Source organism: Cydia fagiglandana, chromosome 2, assembly GCF_963556715.1.
Source record: "Cydia fagiglandana chromosome 2, ilCydFagi1.1, whole genome shotgun sequence".
NCBI lineage: Eukaryota > Metazoa > Arthropoda > Insecta > Lepidoptera > Tortricidae > Cydia > Cydia fagiglandana.
This window is the reverse complement of record NC_085933.1, coordinates 13369816-13391328: the sequence shown is the minus strand read 5'-3', so window position 1 is coordinate 13391328 and position 21513 is coordinate 13369816. Positions and strand designations below refer to the sequence as shown.

The following is a 21513-nucleotide window of genomic DNA, read 5'->3' as shown; positions in this document are numbered from 1 at the left end:
ATTTTGTAGTCTATTGTTTAAAGAAATAGAGTCGTTAATCTATACTAACATTTCAAATCGGTTATAATCTACTTTTACTACGAGGTGATTATCCTAATTTGTGGTTTACCACTCAATGGTATTGTATTCTTGAGACTCTTTGAGTAAACTAGCTCAGATCGTTTGATTCACACTATACCTATAAGGATTTTACATATTAGACTAAGAAGTTTAAATTATTTGACTCATTACATACTCACATTAACCAATGTAAAAATTAACCAAACAAATGTCGTCCTCGGTATATGAGACGCAACATCGGATGCCATTTTGGACCTGAAACAAAAAAATGTTACTATGCATTATCTTATTGTTGAATATAAAAGGTAAGTAGGTAATTTATTTATTTTAATATTAGACTTAAATCTACTCATTTTATTTGAACACTTATACTAAAACAAATGAAAATTTGGTAGGTATGTTAAGTACTTCACCTAAAATATCTTAGAAAATAATAATCTTCCAACTCTTGCGTTTGTAACGACGGTCTTCCCGTGCAAAAGCTTTATAATAATATGTCGGTGTTTTCCACATTGATCTTTATTAAGTCGTTGTCAAATTGACGCATTTAACTGAGCTTATTCCTGGTAATAGGAGTTCAAAGGAATTGTTAACTCGTCAGATTTACATAAGTGAAAATGTTATGAATAAATGTAAACAATCATAGGAAGCCAGTTTGAACCGATGCCTATATCAATATCGCTTTCACACGAATTAAAATATTTTCTGTTTTGGAGTTTTAAATCTAAAAATACCTTCCGCACTTGTCCATTTTTAAATAAAACACATAATAAATGATCTGTCAATAAAAGTTTAAACGGTTAGGTAGTTTAATTAAATACTTATATACATTTTAGTGCACTAGGCCACGTAGTGAGCTTATTGTATGTAATCAGAATGAATGAATATTGGTAGAGTCGGACCAAAAAAAGTCTGCAGCGGATATGATAGCCCACGCAGTGCAAGTGTCATTTATAAGTCATAATTTCATAGAAGTTTGACGTTTAAAATAACACACTCACTGCGTGGGCTATCAAATCCGCTGCAGACTATTCGTGGTTTGACTCTAGAAACCAAACAATAAAATAATTATATTTATCTAATTCGTTTCTAATTTTAGTATAATATATGGTGTTTGTTATATTGTTATATTCGCAATTTTTTGCGCAAACAACCACGAAAATATTGTGCAGCGCTATGCGGTTTTGCTCACAATAAAATTCAGTAAATCGTATAATATTGTACAAGTGGAAATCTGTACAGAGAGCAGTGTAATGAAGCGTGCAGGCGCGTGCGCCGCTGCACGATCACGTACTTTCGTTTCGTGTAAAAACAATGCATTTTTTTCGCTCGAACGGCTAAGGCATTTGGAATCTTATCAAGATGATAATGTAATGCTAGATTATTTTATTTCAATTATAACTTACGAGCCCTAAAGCAAAGGTATCTTTATAACTAATAGAATTGCACAGTAACATTATTATTGATAAAAAAAAAAGAAAAAAAAAATATTAGGACATTTTTACACAAATCGACTACACAGCTGAGCTGAATAAATAATCATGATAACAAAATAATTAACCGTGAGAATTATCATATTTCAAAATTGAGTTGTATTGAGATTATATTACAAAAAAAAATCTAACACCTAATGCACAAAACTGCGAATACTAAATGAAGCAATCTGATCTGAATTTTTAATTGTATTTAATAAAGTGATATATGAATGTGTATGCATATTAGTCTCAAATATTTGTGAAACTCTATGACCTAGTGTGGAACCGGTAAAGCGTTGCGTGCCCGGCGATATGCGACACCCGATACTTATGGTAATGGCGTTTACTTATGTTGCGGAAATACGAAGAAAATGGCTATTATTTACTGGACTCTGGTTATATAGGCAGGACACATGTGGCCAGCCGTCTTAGAATTTTTTTTTCTCTTAGATGGTTCTGGTGAGCCAGACACAATTTAATACACGAGAGAAAGACGTATTTCAACGACAATACTTAGCTGTATGGGTATTACAATACACCAAACTTCAAACATCAATGCATTATTTTTTGTTACACACAACTACAGCCTACAATACAAAATAATGTTATTTTGCAAGGTGTGCAAATGTGCAAACAAAACACAAAATAAAAATATACAGCAATTAAAATATAAAGCAATACGCATATTTGTAATAGTAATTAATATCTGTGTTTCTCTCAGTAAGCGGCTGTACGTACCTTACAATACGACGTTAAAATTAAGTGAACATAAAAATTCATTATCAAGTGCATAAGGCGGTAACTAATTAAGTATATATGGTGTTTTGCGACGTAGATATATTTATGACCTTGCATAAATAAGTTAAGCTTAGGAACAGTATTACACAAACTAGGCATTAGTGTGATTAGTTATACGTAGTGGCTACTATAGTCATAATACAGTTTGCCACTAAGATAATGAAATAGCGTGTCGTACTCGTACACAATGCTAACGAAGAAAGCTTATTGCAAATCAGTTGCACAGTGTTGTGACTCCTAGGAATCCAGCTCTTCGGACGTTACACGCTCCAGCGCGGAATTCTCCCATAATCATATATGAAGACATTACTTGCTGTGTGTCTGCGGACCGTCATTTCATTCGAGTAATATTAGTGTCACTACAAGTCCTAGGCCATTAAAGCCTAGTTAGAAAGCTGGTTAGTTAGTTAATTTGCATAGCTTGAGTTTGTTTCTTACATTGTAGGTTAATGGAAATATTGTCTGCTTTTTATATAAAATTACTCAATGGTTTTTATTTAGGGTTCCGTACCCAAAGGGTAAAACGGGACCCTATTACTAAGACTTCGCTGTCCGTCCGTCCGTCCGTCCGTCCGTCCGTCCGTCTGTCACCAGGCTGTATCTCATGAACCGTGATAGCTAGGCAGTTGAAATTTTCACAGATGATGTATTTCTGTTGCCGCTATAACAACAAATACTAAAAACAGAATAAAATAAAGATTTAAATGGGGCTCCCATACAACAAACGTGATTTTTGACCAAAGTTAAGCAACGTCGGGAGTGGTCAGTACTTGGATGGGTGACCGTTTATTTTGCTTTTTTTTTGTTTTTTTTTTTTGCATTATGGTACGGAACCCTTCGTGCGCGAGTCCGACTCGCACTTGTTATAATTATAATAACTCTTGAATCCACGTGGGATTTCTATTTTAGTCAGCCTTAGGTTTGTAAATGTCGGTAAAAAGGAGAGAGAGATATACAAATAATAAAATAATATTTTTTAAGAAATTAAGTTAATATAGTATTTTAATGGTTCAATTCCGGATATTATGCCGAAACCAAAAATATATCAGGCAGTTGACAATATAATTTAATTATATATACAAGTATAGTTGTTAAATTAAATGTTAAGATTCTCAGATTTGTAATAAAGGTTTTTAACAGGTATCAATTAGTTCAAATGTAAGATTTTAATAGTTAGTAATATACTTTGGTATTAAATATTTGTTGACGATGCCGCCATATTAAATAAAAGGTCATTAAAACTAGAACTAATCCCACATTTAATTGCCTACATTAAATTTTAACACGTGTAATTTTCTTTTTATGGCAAATGTGTTTCCGATTTTAGTAAGATTACAGTACATATAATTAAGGTAGGTTCTAGGTTTAATTATCAGCTATATATAGAAGCAAATGCAAGTGTAACATAATAACAAAATACTTACTTACATTACAATGAAGTACCTAATTGACAACGCATGTTTAGTAGTTACAACACGGACAAGAAATAATGGATTTTGTGGAGACTCGGAGGTAATAAACTCCTCTCAGGCAAAATCATCTCCGGCTACAGATAGCATTAAATAACGAAACGTTACGATGAACAGGAGGCCATTTCGAACATTGAAAATCGTATCATAATGGGTTATTAATATTGTTAATCAAAAAACTGAAATAAATGTCTTATAATAAGAAAAAGTGACCAAGGCCAGGGGGCGCCACAAGCCTTCAGTAAGAAGTGCATATATGTAAGTACTTGGAAAAATTTGACCTATGCCACTGTGGCCGAGTGGTTCAGGCACCTGCCGCGATAGCAGAGGGCGCTGGTTCGATTCCAGCCTGGGGCACTGGAGGCCTTGGTCACTTTTTCTTATTATAAGACATTTATTTCAGTTTATAATTTATATAGTAGTGTTTCTACTTGATAAAAACAAATTAAAATATTTTCTGAAAATAATTTAATTTGTTCAAATACTTCATAGTATTGTTATTCATATATATAATGCGAGATGCTCACACCATTATAAAAGATGCACTGATATCAATAATAGTTTGAACAGACCTCCTATTGTGAAACAGGATGACTGCCTAGGCGCAAAATAGGATGTCATATTGATTACAGGCCGAGAAAAATTAACATTAAATAATATGCTTAATGCAGATGCTAAGCTACTAATCATTAGTAATCAACCTGTTTAAATTAAATTTATTGATCATAAATTACTTCATACTAAATGGAACCTCTTTGCATTATCGTTAATAATTACATTAAAACGAATAAGTATATAAGTGACGAGTACTTATTGGGTAAGGGGTAATAATTTACGGATAATATACTGACGGTACCTACGTGTCAGGTACCTCAAATGAATCCTACAGGATTAACTTTAAAAGTTAATCATATGTATAGTATTCATTTGAGGTAAAATTTTGCAAATCAACTTTATATAAGTTAGTATGTTATTTTTGCAACTGACCGAATTTGTCATTTGTTGTTATCGTTGAATTTGTCATTTGTTGTTATCGTTTAGCAAAACAAAAAAATAATCCCAGTTCTGTTCTGATTGGTAAGTACCTACCTACAATATACTTTCACATCGTGTATCTTAAGATTATGAGGGCAGGGAGCCCCGCCCCGTCGATGTGAGAAAAGTGTCTTTGATGCGCCGCGCGCAATTGATTCCTAAGTAACTAATTAATTTCACTACGACGTAAAACTCCCATAGTTTACAGTTCATGCTTAATAATATGTTTTATTATTATTTATAATAAATGAATGAATAAAACTCGATGTTCTTTAATCATGAAATGCGAAACATGAGTTTCCGTACTGGACCAGACAAGTAATCTTAAGAATTTGTAAGAATTTTACACATATAACTCACTCACATAAAAGGTATCAATTCTTCTTTTTTTGTTTGTATGAATTTGTTCGACTGAAGTTTTGGTTTCAGTTGCGGCAGGTTTCGGCATAAAAATCAAGGTTTAGTTTCGGCCAATAAGTACCTACTGAACATTTCCAGTCAAAACTGCTGAATTAACCTTAATTTTCAGTAGTGTCCAGCCGGAAGATTCAGTCTCGGCCGAAACTAGAACAAAACTGAACCTTTGTTTTCGTTTTGGGTTTCGGCAAACAATCCGGTTTCGATCGGACATTAATTTTGGCCACATGTATTATGCTTGCAAAATGTTTAAAATACTGGTAGTGTAAAGATAGGAAAGAATTGCGGAGGAGGCCGCAAATGTTGGTTGTTTAAAAATACGTCAAAAAATTGAGTGAGTATTTCAATTTTAAAACTGAGTACCTTGCGACATCAAGGCAGACTGGACTGCCAACAAACATCTCTGTCGGCAATCAGGACATCAAAGGTGTGAGCAGCTTCAAGTATCTTAGGAGCGACGGTTAACTCTCAGAACAAAACCGACGAAGAGATAAGGGCGCGCATAGCTGCTGGGCACAAATGTTTCTACGCGTGTAGCAAACTTTTGAGCTCTAAACTGCTTAGCATTAGATCCAAACTTATTATCTATCGCACCATCATCAGGCCTGTCGTGACTTACGCCTGCGAAACTTGGACCCTAACTCAGAGAGACGAACTAAAACTTGCAGTGTTCGAAAGAAAAGTGCTCAGAAAGATCTATGGTCCTGTAATAGAACATGATACCGACCGTCAACGCATGAACCACGAGTTGGATGTACTCATAGAGCACGAGAACATCGTCAGGTTCTGTAAGTCACAGCGGCTGAGATGGGCGGGTCACCTTGAAAGGATGCCGGAGAAGAGGGCACCAAAAGTCATGACAAGGTGGACGCCGCAACAAAAAAGACCGAAAGACAGGCCTAAGAAGCGTTGGATAGATTGTGTAGAAGAAGATCTTAGAAAGATGGGAAAGTTTACCAACTGGAAGAAGGTCGCCAGGCACCGCGACAACTGGAGGAAGATTGTGGAGGAGGCCAAGACCCACAAAGGGTTGTAGCGCCATAGATGTAAGTAAATTGAGGTAGATATGGTACCAGGCGCACGATCGTGAGCCATTAAATATAGGTTCCGGAACCTATATTTAGTTAGTCGTATGGGTGACGCCAACCTGTCAAGTTGTCAAAATCGTTGGATCAAATTTTAGTTTTGTCAACTATGAACGTCACCCGTCTACATAAATAAAAGGTCATTGTGTAGCGCCAACGGAAGTAAGTAAGTATTTCAATTTTAAACTTAGTATTTAAACAACACTAGATATATACGGGAAAACATATTATAACTGTTTTGTTTCTTTATTATTGCACATAAACGGGCCACTTTTTAACTGTTCCTATAAGGACAGTGCAGCATGTGGGCCATGTTCATCAATCAATTGAGTCTGCGCCGGGTCTGATTTGCAGTTGACTTTGAACACAAGTGTCGGTTGTGAGAAGAATACCTACTTTGTATTTTGATTACTTAGCTACTTATTTAAAAACCCTGTACTTACTTATACACTGCATTACTGCAGCAGTTTATCCAGCTTGAATAATACTAATCAGTTTTAGTTGCAGTGCGTGTAAGTATATATTGACTACACTTACTTATTATCAATAATGAAAACAGGTAACTTTTTATCAGTCATTTTCATTGCTCTAGGGTATACTAAGCTCAATAATAACTAGCCATAACAATGCCAATTTATTCCTGGTTGGTAAGTACTTGGCCGGCCTGTGACACGGGCAGTGAAATTACTACGCTATTTCGTGATAGATAAGCAAGCCAACGGGCGTCCCGTGGTTATACACAGGGCAATGAATTCGACGAAGAAGCATCAGCATGAGCACTATATGTCTCGAAAGCGAATTTTATTTTACATTTACCTACTTTAAATAAACTAATACGATTTCATTAAATATAGCTACGTCTTCAGCAGCAGAATTCGCAATGGAATACAAGCCAAGATTGTTCTTTTTTCATAGTTTCGATTTTTTTTTAGATTTTGAATAGTTCGCTATAATTACTTGCAGGTTCTTGTAAATTATATGGATATAGGAGATGTCAATATTATAGTTATAATTCTATCAAAATTCAATTTATCAATTGAGTTCAACATTCTGAAATTCTATTATATTCATACATAAAATACCTATACATATAAATTTTGGATATTAGAGGAATTTAATAGGAAGATATCATTTTAAACTTATGACCATAAAAATGTCACATACTCGTATTTAAGAATTTACATTTAAGTAAAAACTACCTACTATATCACACCACAGTCATGTTATTTTATAAGAAGAAATCTTATCTATCGAGGTTCCTGTTTTACATTACATTTTCATTTATGTCAAAATTTACTATTACAAATTCGACTATTAACTATGTAAGTACTAATATATTTTCAACGGGAGGTATTCTCCTGCGAGATTTGTACTAAGCGGACGTATGCAATAACGCATGATGAAGATACATGAACAGCGTCTGCGCACATAGCTAACTGCGTCGATGCCCCGCGGAGCAGAGTTAGGAATAGGACACATCTTTAGCAAAAACACCATCATCGTGATACGCTGTTCAATTTGCATTTCCATCGTGAATAAACCGTGCAAGTTTCTTGGGTACTTGTACCTACCTACTTACCTACCTATCTACCTATGAGAGTAAATTAATTGTTAATATAATCAGCCGAAAATGTCTTTATAAATTAAATTAAATAATTCTTTATTTCAGGCCTGTGGACTTTATAGACAAATGACGTCCATTCACTCAGTGCGTGCAAGTAACTATTGTTGATCTACCTTTTATGTCGTTAGAGCTATCAGTAACTTGGCGAGATATACAGTTTTTAATACCCTGTATCTTCTGCTATTTATAGTATTGCACATAATAATTTTATTTATCCAACTATTAACCTGACGCTGAAGATCTCAAAAAATATGATATATTTGCCCTTCACAAAAACGTAAATACCAAAAATAACTTTTGAAATAGGTAACTCATGAAACTAAAAAAAAGCTTCCCTCAAAAAATATTGTAGTGTTGTATTAATCTATCGAAATTATTAATTTACTTAAGTGTCAACGCAGCTTTACCCGTGATGCAGAGTAAAGTTGATGGAACTGTCTAGTTACCGGCAGGTTCTTTAAACTAAGGATAATCTACTCGTATGTGTTGTGTAGGTTGTAATACTTGTAATGAAAAATTATTGATTGAATCAGGCGTCACTTTGCGGAATGCAGTATCAGAAATAATTAGGTACCTGATACATACTATAATGCTTTTCGAGGCGGATTTAAAAACTTCAAATGTTCAAATGCAGACTATTTGAATATTGTAAGTAATATGTACAGTAATATTTTGTACCTAATACCTACCTTATTTTATTAAATATAAATACACTTTTTTAACTTAAAATTATTCATTTAGGTAAGTACCTAAATTGTACTGCGTTTATTACATATTTTAGGTAAATGTTACTAATGGTACTCAAAACTTACCAGCCACTTATTTTCCGGCGACTAGGGTTCTTCGTTCGCCAAACAATCATTGTTCACAACACAGCACTGACATGAGCAGCACGACTGTCACCTTCTGATCTTGGCCACTAGAATAGTTTTGGCACTGAACATAATCCTTTGTGTCACTGCACTGCACTTGCTCGTCCCAATGATTTTATATTTGTTATCTGTAACAATGGATACGATATATTAATACATTTTGTAATTAATTACTTTAAACTTTTTAAAGCATCTTGAATTTAAAAAAAAAATTAGTTGAACAAATAAACTACATTAACAGATCTCAGAACATGATTGATTAGAATGATTTCGTAAGTATTTTAATTTCATTGAAAAACTAGCGACCCGCCCCGGCTTCGAACGGGTTAACAAATTATATTGATAAATGAAAACCGCATGAATCCATTCAGTAAGTAGTTTTAGAGTTTATCGCGAACAAACATACAAACACACAAACAGACAGACGCGGCGGCGCGGCGGGGGACTTGGTTTTATAAGGTGTAGCGATAGGTAACGGGCATTTTAATTATGACACTCAAAATTGAATTGGACTATGATATATTGTCAGTAGGTATATAGCATACAATCATAATTAAGATGAAGTCCTGTAAGTTTACATAAAAAAACTACTAAGCTGCATTTTACAGTAGGGACAAAATATGTAACTATCACGCGTATTCGGGAAACGAGATAATCACAAGATCTAGAAACGATATAGAGATCAACTAGATTTACATTAGATATCGACTAGATGTGACTTGGATATCTAAGTCATAACTTGTCGAAATCGTTCAAGAGGGCCTCCAGGATCGCGGAAACGTCAAATTTGACATATCGATCTTACAAATATCTTTAAATTATCCATATCGTAACTTGTTGAGATCTAGTAGAGATCTAATACATTTTCAGAATCGAGCCGTATCTCGTTGTTAAATATTTTTAGTCTAATAACATTATGTATGAAATACAAAGCTTTTTTTCAAAGTACAAAAAGGCTTAATCCTGAAATTATAGGACTCGAGCGCGTGGAGGGTATTTCATTTTCGGTCCGAACATGTTTGTAAAGTATGCCACGCCACAAGTAACGGAGTTTGTAGCTACATTCTTAATTTGTAACTAAAAATAAACGCAATTCATTGATGTTCTGTTCAGAGTACAAATGTAGGCCATGTTTTGTTGTGATATCACGATTGAGTCTAGTTCTACTGAATGTACTGGAGCCACATTCGAAATTTTTTAATATCAATCTGATATTATTCAGTGCTATTTCTTTTCTTGTACTTGATAAGTAAAACAGCGGTGGTGGTCTAGCCAAGGTGACAATCGCTTGCGCTTCGCCATCGAATCGCTTTGTGTTTCTCTATAACTCTTCCATATTAGTGTGACAGTGACAGTTGCGTTGCGTTCGCTACGAAGCGTTAGCGATTGGCATGTTGTCTACGGAGCCTTATAGACCGGGCTAGATTAGTTTTATTTATTATTTTTTTATATTTTCATTTCAACTCTTAATTCGACAACGTCCACAATAGGTAGGTACTGGACATAATCTTTAAGCCTTAGATTTTTTCCCTAATTAGAATCATCGACGTCCTTCCGTGGTTTATGTTAAATTAAGGGTTAATGTAATAGGTTGAAACGACAAATTCATATTGATATATTTAAAATATTCGTACTGAATTATACATAAATATTTATATTTTTGTAGGTACATTATTTATTTATTTTAAACAGTATAAGCATTTAATCCTTCCATAGGATCAAACTCTTCGTAAGCAGAGATCGTACTAGGAGTAACTAGACGACGATACAACTTCTCCCCACTTTGGACCTAAGAAACAATTTATTATCATCCTGTATTACATTATTGCGTCACGGCAATTTATTTACCCAAACTTGATATAATTGCACATAGAAATGTACTTAATTATTTAATGCAGTCTCTACCAGTTAACCACTGAATCTAATGAATGATCTACTACTTACACAAACAACCTACATAAACCCTCCCCTTTTCACGATAAAAGAACTGTGCCTCTACTATCAGTTGGCAGAGTATTTTTCACTTACTTTCAGTGAATAAACGTGCCGTGTGTCACGTTTTACGTTTCTTTACGGTCTTATGTACCTAACTTCACTCCACTCCAAACGATGTTGTCCCTTTCTAAGTATACTATAAAACAGAGCAAGAGTTATATCGGAGTTTTATACAGCGCCTCTAGGATTCACCTATAGAACTAAATAACATTGACACATTTTCTCACGTCTACGTAATTTACTATCTATGCATCTCGCTCTCGCATATTAGTGCAAGTGAGATGCACAGAAAGTAATGTTACATATACTGATGGTAGCCGTGAATATGGAGGGTAGAGGTAAGGAGAATCCTTTATGACTTTATGAGAAAACACCTTTATGGGAGAATATTTGCAAAAACTGGGCACGCTGTCAGCTATTATATTTTTTCTAAATCTCTCCAGAGTAGCGAAAAAAAGAAAACCCATAAACCTAGTTTTTCACTGTATCAATACCGTACTAAAAATCATAAGGAATGGAAGATACTCGTATTTATATACAAGTGGAAAAACGTTTTCTCTTTTTTATGGACGATTACGTAGTATACTTCCCTCTTAAGGTTTTTGACGGACACTTTTTCATTATTAATTACATGGAGATTGTATTCCTTACCTCTACCATCCACTAAGAGCATTTAGAAGGGAGATGTCATCGCTGTCATTTTCTTTACAAAACAGTCTGCCGATTTTTGCGGGGGAGGGGACGTCAAATGTATTGCTATTTCTACATGATTTGTACGTAACGTAGGTACAAATAGCCATGTCGGTCCATACAAAAGTTTGCACAATTGTGAAAGTTTTTCGGCAGAGGGGTAAGTAATAATGTCAACAAAAACATAAAGAGTATACCTACGAGACTACTACGACTATGATATTTGATTTATTCGGTTGTCAATATAAAACAAACGTAGGTGTTCTTTCTTCTCGTATGAGACGCCATTACACGCAAGACTACATAAGTCTTGCTTGAGATTAAAAAACATTACCTATATGGTGTTAAAACAAGCTTTTCTTTCCTGCTTGAAACCCTAATCCTAAATCCTAACAGTAAGCAAATGGCCACTCCAGTTATTAAATGCTCTAAGACCAATTTTGTCACTTTGTTACTGACTCAACCTTCATTCTACAATTTTTTAAAGATTTGACGTTGCCATAGTTAAGAAAATAATAAACACATCAATGTTAGTAAACAATGTATAAATTAAAATATATTGTATTCAAGACAAAAATTGCAAAATATGATAATTACGTAAACATCATTAATAATCGAGTTAAAATTATGACTTTGCGTGTTAAAAAATAGGAAGCAAAGTATACGGCGCGATTATACAGGCTACTTTTGGCTACATATTTATTACCTATGATGAAAATAGTACACACATGAGAAGAAATCTTAAAATATTAAAATAGGTATGTATTATAATGGTCCGCTTCAGTCCGCACCGCCTACTGCTAAGTAACATTATTTAATAGAGTGTGCGGAAAGAGAAGAGTCGTGAAATTTAAGGGAGCCCATACATTATACCTACGACTCTTCTCTTTCCGCACAGACCCTACGTATGACCTTAATAGCGATCTTAATTTTATACTACCTACCTACCATGATCTCGAGTATATTTCAGTGCCAAGCGCCCCATTTCCAATACAAAATGAACCCACGCAGCGGGTATTTGGCAATAAATGTGTTTTAAATTTTCAGATTCTGAACCACCAGCAAAAGTTTTTGAAGAAAGTTTTATATTTCCTGTTACCAAGTTGACATGAAAAACGAGTACCTACCAAACACAATAATTTGAACAACGGAAAATAAAATAATACTTACTTAGTATAAGAAAAATAAATAAACACACAGAACATTTGTATGTTTTATTTTATTTAAGATAATAATGCTTAATAAAATACGTAGCAATTCTTGTGTAAATATTCTTACTATGTGTTATGTGCACCCAGCAACAAAAACAGCAACATGTCTATGTACCGCTCCTTGTATGGAGCCTTAATTCTTAATACATATGTAACTTCTACATGCATACGCATGCATACATGATGCAATCCGGGTTTTCAGGGAAATGTTGTTTTCAATCAGCTTCTTGCCTAAAACCAAAAACTGCTCGTAAGCAATGTGATTTTCGCAAATGTAGCAGTAGAAATAGGAAAATATGATGTCTAGTATAACTCATTACCTTTGTACTAAATCAGCCTTTTATCTTTTGCTTGAAGTTCACATACTGTTATAAATTTATACATATTACGTTGAAAATTGCATTAATATTCGTGAAAAATCTGCGTATTTGTTGTGTTTACAAGTTGACAGAAATGTCACGTTGGAAACGCACGTATTTTTCCATAACATCTGTCACGTTTACTCGCGTAAAGTATTTACGCAGAATAATTCTGGCTCAGTTTTCATTATATAATTAGAAAGAGAGCGTTTTAGGTGTGAAGTTAGGCAAGTATGGAAAACTCGCGTAAAAACGTTTGTAACTCATGGTCAGAGAGCGCAACTTTGGTGCCGATGACAGACGTATGACGTGAAGCTAAATACAGAGTGTTGTTATCTAGATTATAGATACTTAAACAAATAACAATTTATTAGCCTCTTTAGTTTACTGATATTGTAACTTGAGAGTTTTTATACGTACTGGCCACGTATAAACACATAACTAACTGTCTTTGTCATGTTAAAAACAAGATTGTTGGAAATGCCAACCAATTCCTGTTTACTTATTTTTTTATTAGTAAAATATAACCGAAATATTATTGTTTGAAGTCGCTATGAAGTCTTTACAGCCGTATTCGCAGAAATTTCCTTTTCTGATTGTAAAAAATGAAAAAACGTGACCAAAATTTAACAGCAAAAGCAAGCAATATAGAGAAACATTTGAAAACAACAAAGCATATTGAACGAGAAGGAGATCGTTTCGTATCGTTTTTTAATGTTTACATTATTTTTTGTGTAAATTACCAAGCATTTTTATAAATAAAGAATTATATACTATATATATTATCATTATTAAGAATCATTGAGGTGTTACAATGTTGTTTTAAAAAAACATCCTATATGCGACTTAACGTCATAATGACGTCATCGGCACCAAAGTTGCGCTCTCTGCTCATGGTACAAATTGAAATTTTTAGTTCTTTACGTGACCGGTAGAGGCACTGTACAATTACTCCATACATTTTCCTTAACTTTCTCACTATCTTCACTTCTCACTGTCATTCACGGAACTCATAGTAGAGCTACTGCTTCTACGTAAGTTATGAATTGAGGGAATTTTGTTAAGGTAGGTAATAAACTACTAAATGTGCATCGAATGCAACCTTCTCGTTTGCCGCGGCGTGTTTTGCTTGGCGCCATAGCTGATGCCAAGAGAAGTGTCGGTCGGCCGATGCTACGGCATAAGGACTGCGTCAAGCGAGACATGAACTCCTTCAACATCCCGGTTCATAAATGGGAGGAGCTTGCCGAGGACAGAGATAAGTGGCGCAAACTGGTGTTCGATGGTCGTAAAATCCACGATGACGCTTGGTTTAAGACACTCGCAAGTAAGCGAGCCAAGCGTCATCAGCCCGACATCTGTTCGCCACGGGCACACTACACCTGCCAGTTTTGCGGTCGTGGTTGGCGCTCCCGTATTGGCTTATACAGCCATGAAAAAAGTTGTCGCCCTGCCTAACACTGTTTGTATAGTCTGCAATAGACTGAAAGGCCTATGATGATGATGATGAGGTAATAAACTAATAAATTTACTAATACAAATCAGAGATTGAACTAGTTTCCATACCCTCAATGAAAAACAAACGTGTTATGTTCATTATATGAGAACACGACCACATTTAAAAAATAATTATATACATACCTACATAAAAGTGATACTACTTTTTTATTTGAAAAGTTTGGATGGATTTGTATAATAAAATGAGCCATTTTCTACAACAGTACGTTGTAGAAAATGGCTCATTTTATTATACAAATCCATCCAAAGTTTTCCATAAGATTTTCTACAGTAGAACCAAAGGCTGTTCGGTGCCTGATACCTGTAAAAAGACACGCACATGACGACATTTGCTGCGTCTAGTCCAATATTGGTACTAATGCGATAAATTAGCTCATAATGTGGTTTTACTTAAATTAATAAAGATGATCAACAAACAATGATAAGAATGATACGCGAAATTCGAAAATTGAATACCGTTCGATGTGGAAATGAAAACGTAGAGACCGAGTGGCCGTCAGGCGGACGGTACCGCGATAACGGTAAGTGTTACGAGCTATCGAGTACGCACCTTACAACTTGATATCGCGAACGACAAGCTATAATAAGCCTTACTGTCTAGAAATTTAGGCAGCATCTCATGTGGGGTCCTAATAAGTGGTAGATGTAAAATTTGTTAAAGTCTTGTAATACTGTCGGTACATTTGTACCGCGAGATTCAGCATGCTGTTTTTAGCAAGTGGACGTGTTTAAATTGAGAATACATGTAATTTAAATTAATGAGAAACATTTAAATTTGATAGGTAATTTTGCTTTTATTATTGTAATTACATACTATACAATCTGCGTATTGTAAGATGTACATATATCTATATATGTTATTACTAATAAGTAACTATAGGTCAGTGATGATAATGATAACCTTCCGACTATACATAATATATCATCACTTGCAGTTTCCTTTCTTTTTCCTTTACATCCTTTTCTAATTTAATTTATTTATTATTTAAGTGGAGCTTGACATGAGACCTATTTATTACGATCTGGTTACCTACAGACACAAACACAGCTGAAATTAGCTGTTTGCTCTCTTTAATGATTAATACTGTACAGTCAGTTACAGTCGTCAGTAATTTAAGATAAAGCACAAAAAATAATAAAGCGCCATCTAGTCGTTTGTCAATAATGACAATTTTTAATAGTAGTAGTGCAATCTTTTCGGGCGTTGCGCTATAACCTTTGGCCTACTGTCGAGTAGATGGCGTTTATTTCAATATATAACAAATTAACACATATCTGTGAAATAATAAGGACCAAAGTCAGACAAATGGCGTTCTAACAGTTTAATGCTTCCGTCGAAAGATGGCAGTAAATGTAATGTGGCTACATAATTCACCATAACAGTAATTCTCTATACACTCTATTCTATAGACAATCAATAATTTGTTACCCAGCCATCACTGTACTATACTGGGTGTGGCCTGTAATACGAGCAAAAAATTAAACTGTAGGCTGTACTCCTCATACTGACCAACATTTGTTCAGCAACTTTTAAAAATAACTTGTGGTTTGATTTTTAATACACTTTAAAGTTTATTCTAAGACGCAATGTATTGCGAATTTTGTTATGTTTAAGGCGTAACAAGCAACGTCAATCACAATGATATGGCGTGGCGATGGCGTCCATTGAAGATAATATTTATTTTGTATGAAAAATAGGGACTCTAAATACTTCATTATTTTTAAAAGTTGTTGAACAAAAGTGTCACCGTTTGAGGAGTACAATCTATGTTTTAATTATTAGCTCATGTTACAGGCCACACCCGGTATAGTTTCCACCCACTCCGAACGACACGACATCGTTGCTAGGTAATTCCTACTTTCATCGGCTGTTATTTAAATGTCTGCCAGTTATTGTTTGAAATGACGTGGTTGTCGGGTTTTTATCGAGGTGTCAGTTACGTAAATACGTAGTGTAAAGAATCTTTGAATAGGCTGGTTAACACTCGCCGTTCCTATCCTAAAAAGCATAGGAGATTGGAAACCTACAAACTAAAGACGTTAAACTATTAATTCAACAACTCTTCATTCGCGAATGACGTATATTAGGTACACTAACTAATTTTATTTCCTAATTGTGGCAACATCTAGGTATTATTTTATGATAGGTAGTATTCAAATAACTTCGCAAACCCATAATCATGTTGAACACCTGTATCAAATATAATACTGATCATAATTATATATTTTTATTAGATCAAGTCGTTATTAATCTAAAAAATAGAACTATGATAAATTTAGATATGATAAAAAATGCCAAATAACCAATGATTCAATCGTGACTATTCATAAGAATCATTTCTATTTCATTTTATGTATTAGACCCCTTCCTATTAGCACGCCCGTGGCAGACGGTCTTGGCCTTTGCAGGTTAATAAGACAGCACAGTTGCTAGCCTGTGACCTAACATTGAATAATGCGATATTACAGCCAAAGGTTCCTGCTTGCGGCTCATCTAGCCGATCACGTTTTAAATTAAGCTAATATAACTATAGCGGCGCAACGTAAGAACTAACATTACCTATAATTAAAGAAGGGTATAGGACATTTTTTTACACAAATTGACTAAGCCCCACGGTAAGCTCAAGAAGGCATGTGTTGTGAGTACTCAGACAACGATCTATGTAATATATTATAATTATATATGTATAAATACTTCTCTCTCTTTGGTCGGTCCCTCATGTCTGAGGATCGTGGTCAGTATCAGGGTTGCATCTGGAGCGGATGATCTGTCTCCACCGGTTTCTGTCCAACGCGTCTCTGACGACCGTGTAGAAAGCAGAGGATGACGAGTCTTTAACTTGATCGGTCCATCTTATTGGTGAACGACCGCGTGATCTCCTGCCTTCGGTGTGTCCAATCACTATCAGTTTTTCCAAACTTTCGTCACCTCTGCGCACTGTGTGTCCGAAATATGATAGTATATGATAGTATAAATACTTAAATACATAGAAAACAACCATGACTTCGGAACAAATATCTGTGCTCATCACACAAATAAATGCCCTTACCAGGATTTGAACCCGGGACCATCGGCTTCACAGGCAGGGTTACTACCCAGTAGGCCAGACCGGTCGTCGAATTCATAACTGTCAAAGAATTGCGAATTTAATTTTGTTAAAAATAAACCTATGTCTCCTATTTTGATCTTTGCTAATCCTAATATTCATAGAAGTATACTATACCTATTTAAATCATTAAAGGGCCTTTGCAAATAATGAGGTTCGTATATATTGGAATCAAACATCTACCGAGCCTATCAATAATCTACGACGCCGACGGCTCGATTCGAGTTGAATTCGCATCTTTCGTACGTAATTGGACATCGTTTCCGGTACTTTAAAGCGTTGAGTCGATACTATCGATTGACGTTTTGTTTTTATTTGCATTAATGATGTGAGAAAATCTTTCAGTGTAGTGTGCACTCAAGAGCAGTTAAAATGGTTCCATTGTTATAGAAGTGTCTCTTAAAAGTGACCCGTGTTCTACGTATATTGAGTGGACTCCATTTACCACTTTTCTTAATCATGTCGTGCATTAATGACTTGAGCTTTTATTTACAGGTATTAACACCGGATCAGACAAAAGTTTTGACACTAATAAGAATAACAAGTAATTAACGGTAAGTGACCAATATAACGGTGGGGTAGATACCTTACACAAAGCAAAGCATAGCAAATCTCACGAATCCTTTCTCGGACGTTTTTACTGATGGTCATTATTTTTTTCTAACCAAATGCCGCTCCTGTGTGTGGGTGTGTTGGATTTGAAGTTACTATCCGAACATGTAATCATCTGCTATTACCAGTTGTCGTGACCCCTGCCCCTTCGTCTAGCCCCAGCGTATTATAAACTCTAGTCGGAAAAGAGAGTTCTGTGTAAGCTGGGCGATATGTTTGAACACCTTAGGGCATCCTTGATGTTAAAAGTTGAACCGCGAGCTTGTCTGTTTAAAGGCTAATGGTTTGTAATGGATGAATTATTAATCAGATTTTAACGACGACATCGATCGGATGAGTTCATGTGGTATGATGATACATAATATTATGTTCTATTTAATTATGTTTCTGTTTGACAAGATTTAACAGTAAGAAACCGGCCTAGAGTGAATCATATTCCTGCTCCGAGGCTTCCTTGCTATTATGCGATTTTTAGGAAGCTTTTAATTTTTTTATCCTCGAGACCACACTATCGTGAAATGCGATTTTAATGATTTTGTTCTGTCCTTATGCGGCTTTTTTCTTTTTCATCATTTCTACTATTGCACACTTTTTAAAATTGTTAAATTCTAACAAAGAGAGCCGATATTCATTTCCATTTAAAGCCTGACAAGCAGACTGTTAAGGTAGTCAAAACAGAAGCCCTTTACATTATGGTCGCCGCACCGCCTGGATGAATGAATGAAATTTGAATAGCTCCAGCCTCCTTATACGTGACACAAAGAAGAACGTCAACATTCAGAATGATGGTGGCATTAGTAATATAAATGACCAATTGAATTCGTAAAACTTTTGATAAGCTGTCACTAAACCGCTATCAATAACGATTTTGAATGTACTGCTTTTCTGTCAGTAGCTCTGGCCTTATAAGAATGGTACGCTTTCTATGTATCACTTTGTTTCTTATGGCGCCTTCCTAAGGCTGCTTTTATAACATTTGTATAAACAAGAACAGTAAGATATATGGGAGAACATTGTAGCTATTTATTACAATGAGGTGGGTGGCACTGGCAAAGCTGTAAGGTCTTGTTTAATGAGCGACGTCATTTTTGTTATTCATTCAACTAATGTTTTATCATTCTCATCATTCACTAGTCACTTTGTTCGTTGTAATCGCATTACGCATAGTTTGTTCTTATCTAGCTGAATATTTTAAAATTTTAAAATAACATTTGACATCATATAACAACTTTAATGCCTGATTTTCTCGCTACCTTCTACGAGGTACTTGAAGCTGTATGATTAAAGCCTAAGTAAATCGTATACTTTTATTTTGTCCATGTTGATCAATTGAGACTTAAAATATGTTCCTGTCTAAATATAATTCTGCACGTGATTAAATAATATGTATCTACTTATTCATATGTGGACGCCAGGTACCAAAAACATTGTCATATTCTTTACAGTTAGCTCCTGGTTAGCTCGTTCGTTACATTATTCATTTGCTCTCGAAAAATCTCGCTTCGGCATCCTGGCCATGGCGAATTTCTGGTTACTGTCCATCAAAGACCCGTAGATTGTATGTACAAACAGCAACACACCTAACTGTACATCGGTGGACCTTATTACAAAAGACATAAGGTCCGTCGAGGTACAGTTAACAGGTTAACAGTGTGGGCGATGGCAGATACAATGTATGTAATTGATAATCGACTTACTTGTTCGCTAACTACAGATGTAGTGCATACCTAATTATTTTCCTTAGTATTTTCTCGGAAATACGAAGTGTTTATTGTATGAAGGGTATAGAGAACTAAAAAGTAGTATATAACTCCCACATTCATAGTGAAACTCATATTATAGTTGAGTGTAATGTAACGTGCTGCAAGCGTACGTGCTTGTGAGTCGTTTATGTTCGAGCACTTATCGTGCCTCCTCTACTTGATAATGAGAGCGAAGTTGCATTAATTTCTGAGGAAAATCGGAACAATTGTTTATAAGAGATCGCGCATCCGTTATATTTTTAATTTCAAATGTCGCGGTCCGCTGCGAGTCGCCGCGAAAGTCTCGCAGAATTGGCAGTGAGGAAGTTAATACTTTAAAATTAAGTAACATTATTTGCCATTATACCGCATGTGAAAAGTGGATGGATATCTTTATAATGTACTTTAAGCTTCGACTTTATAACATTTCATCCGCAAATTACCTACGAAATTTCAACGAATATCATCATGCGTTATTTTTTATATTCACCTTTTCTTAAGGTGTGGCGCTGATTACATAGTCAAGTTAGCGACAAATCAAAACAGACGAATGGAGTATTAATTACCATGTGAGGAATACGTAGGTATATTTTTCAAATAAGAAGTAAAATACTTAAAAATCCTAACATTGAATTACAATGATATGATTACAGTAGGTATATTATCGAACCACTACGCTTTAAGGAAGGTTAAACAGCACTAAAATTTTGATGTTACAGGTACGTTTAAATTATCTCAAACAAGATTAATACTGTCAACTAGAAGGCCCTATACAAGTTAGCCAGAGATCAGACCGTTCAAACAACTCGAAAAAAGTCGTTTCACAAACCTGACATCTTGGTTCTCGCTATTAAGACGTAGCAAGCTTCTATATTCGGCGCTAACCGCCAGTGCCGGGTCTGCGCGTTCCCAACTTATGGCATCGTACGGTACATCGCGTTTGCGTGTGCGCGAGATCGCACTTTGCCGCACGAAATTCATTTGCCGCAAGAATTCTTAGGAAAATTGACAATTTTGGTGACATTTAAAAGAGGTGGTTGAGCACAGTCTTTGACGCATTACCCTATTTAGCAAGATGGTTCTTGAAATTGTTTATATTTAGTTATTTACCTTATTTATGGATAAAAATTAGACAGTTTTAATATCGCAAGGTGTTTTCTGAGTGAATTAATAGATATCCATGATTGATCATAAGGCTTTTGAGTAAGAATAGTCTCATGCGGGCTCTTAAAAGGTATTAGATACCTGTCGCGAAAACGCACAAGACTAAAACGACAACAAAGCAAAGGAAACATTTATGTAAACATATAATAATGTGATTTTACTGACGTACATACACCGATATAATGTAAGTGGACCTGTTTAATTTGTCATAACTTGTGTTTCCCATTAAAAGTTGAATATACAATACGCATTATCATTATGTACCTATGTTAAGGAGGAT

At 35.0% G+C, this 21513-nt stretch overlaps 1 protein-coding gene across 1 annotated transcript in view; it reads right to left on the bottom strand.

The window, feature by feature from the left end:
- The window catches only part of LOC134676364 (cuticlin-1), an 87919-nt gene that overhangs the window by 54147 nt on the left and 12259 nt on the right, over positions 1-21513 (bottom strand). The window contains exons 2-3 of the mRNA XM_063534724.1: positions 8776-8963; positions 240-315 (exon numbers count right to left, since the gene is read on the bottom strand). Coding sequence (XP_063390794.1) covers positions 240-315; positions 8776-8825 — 126 coding nt within the window. The 5' untranslated portion in view covers positions 8826-8963. The remainder of the gene's footprint in view (positions 1-239; positions 316-8775; positions 8964-21513) is intronic.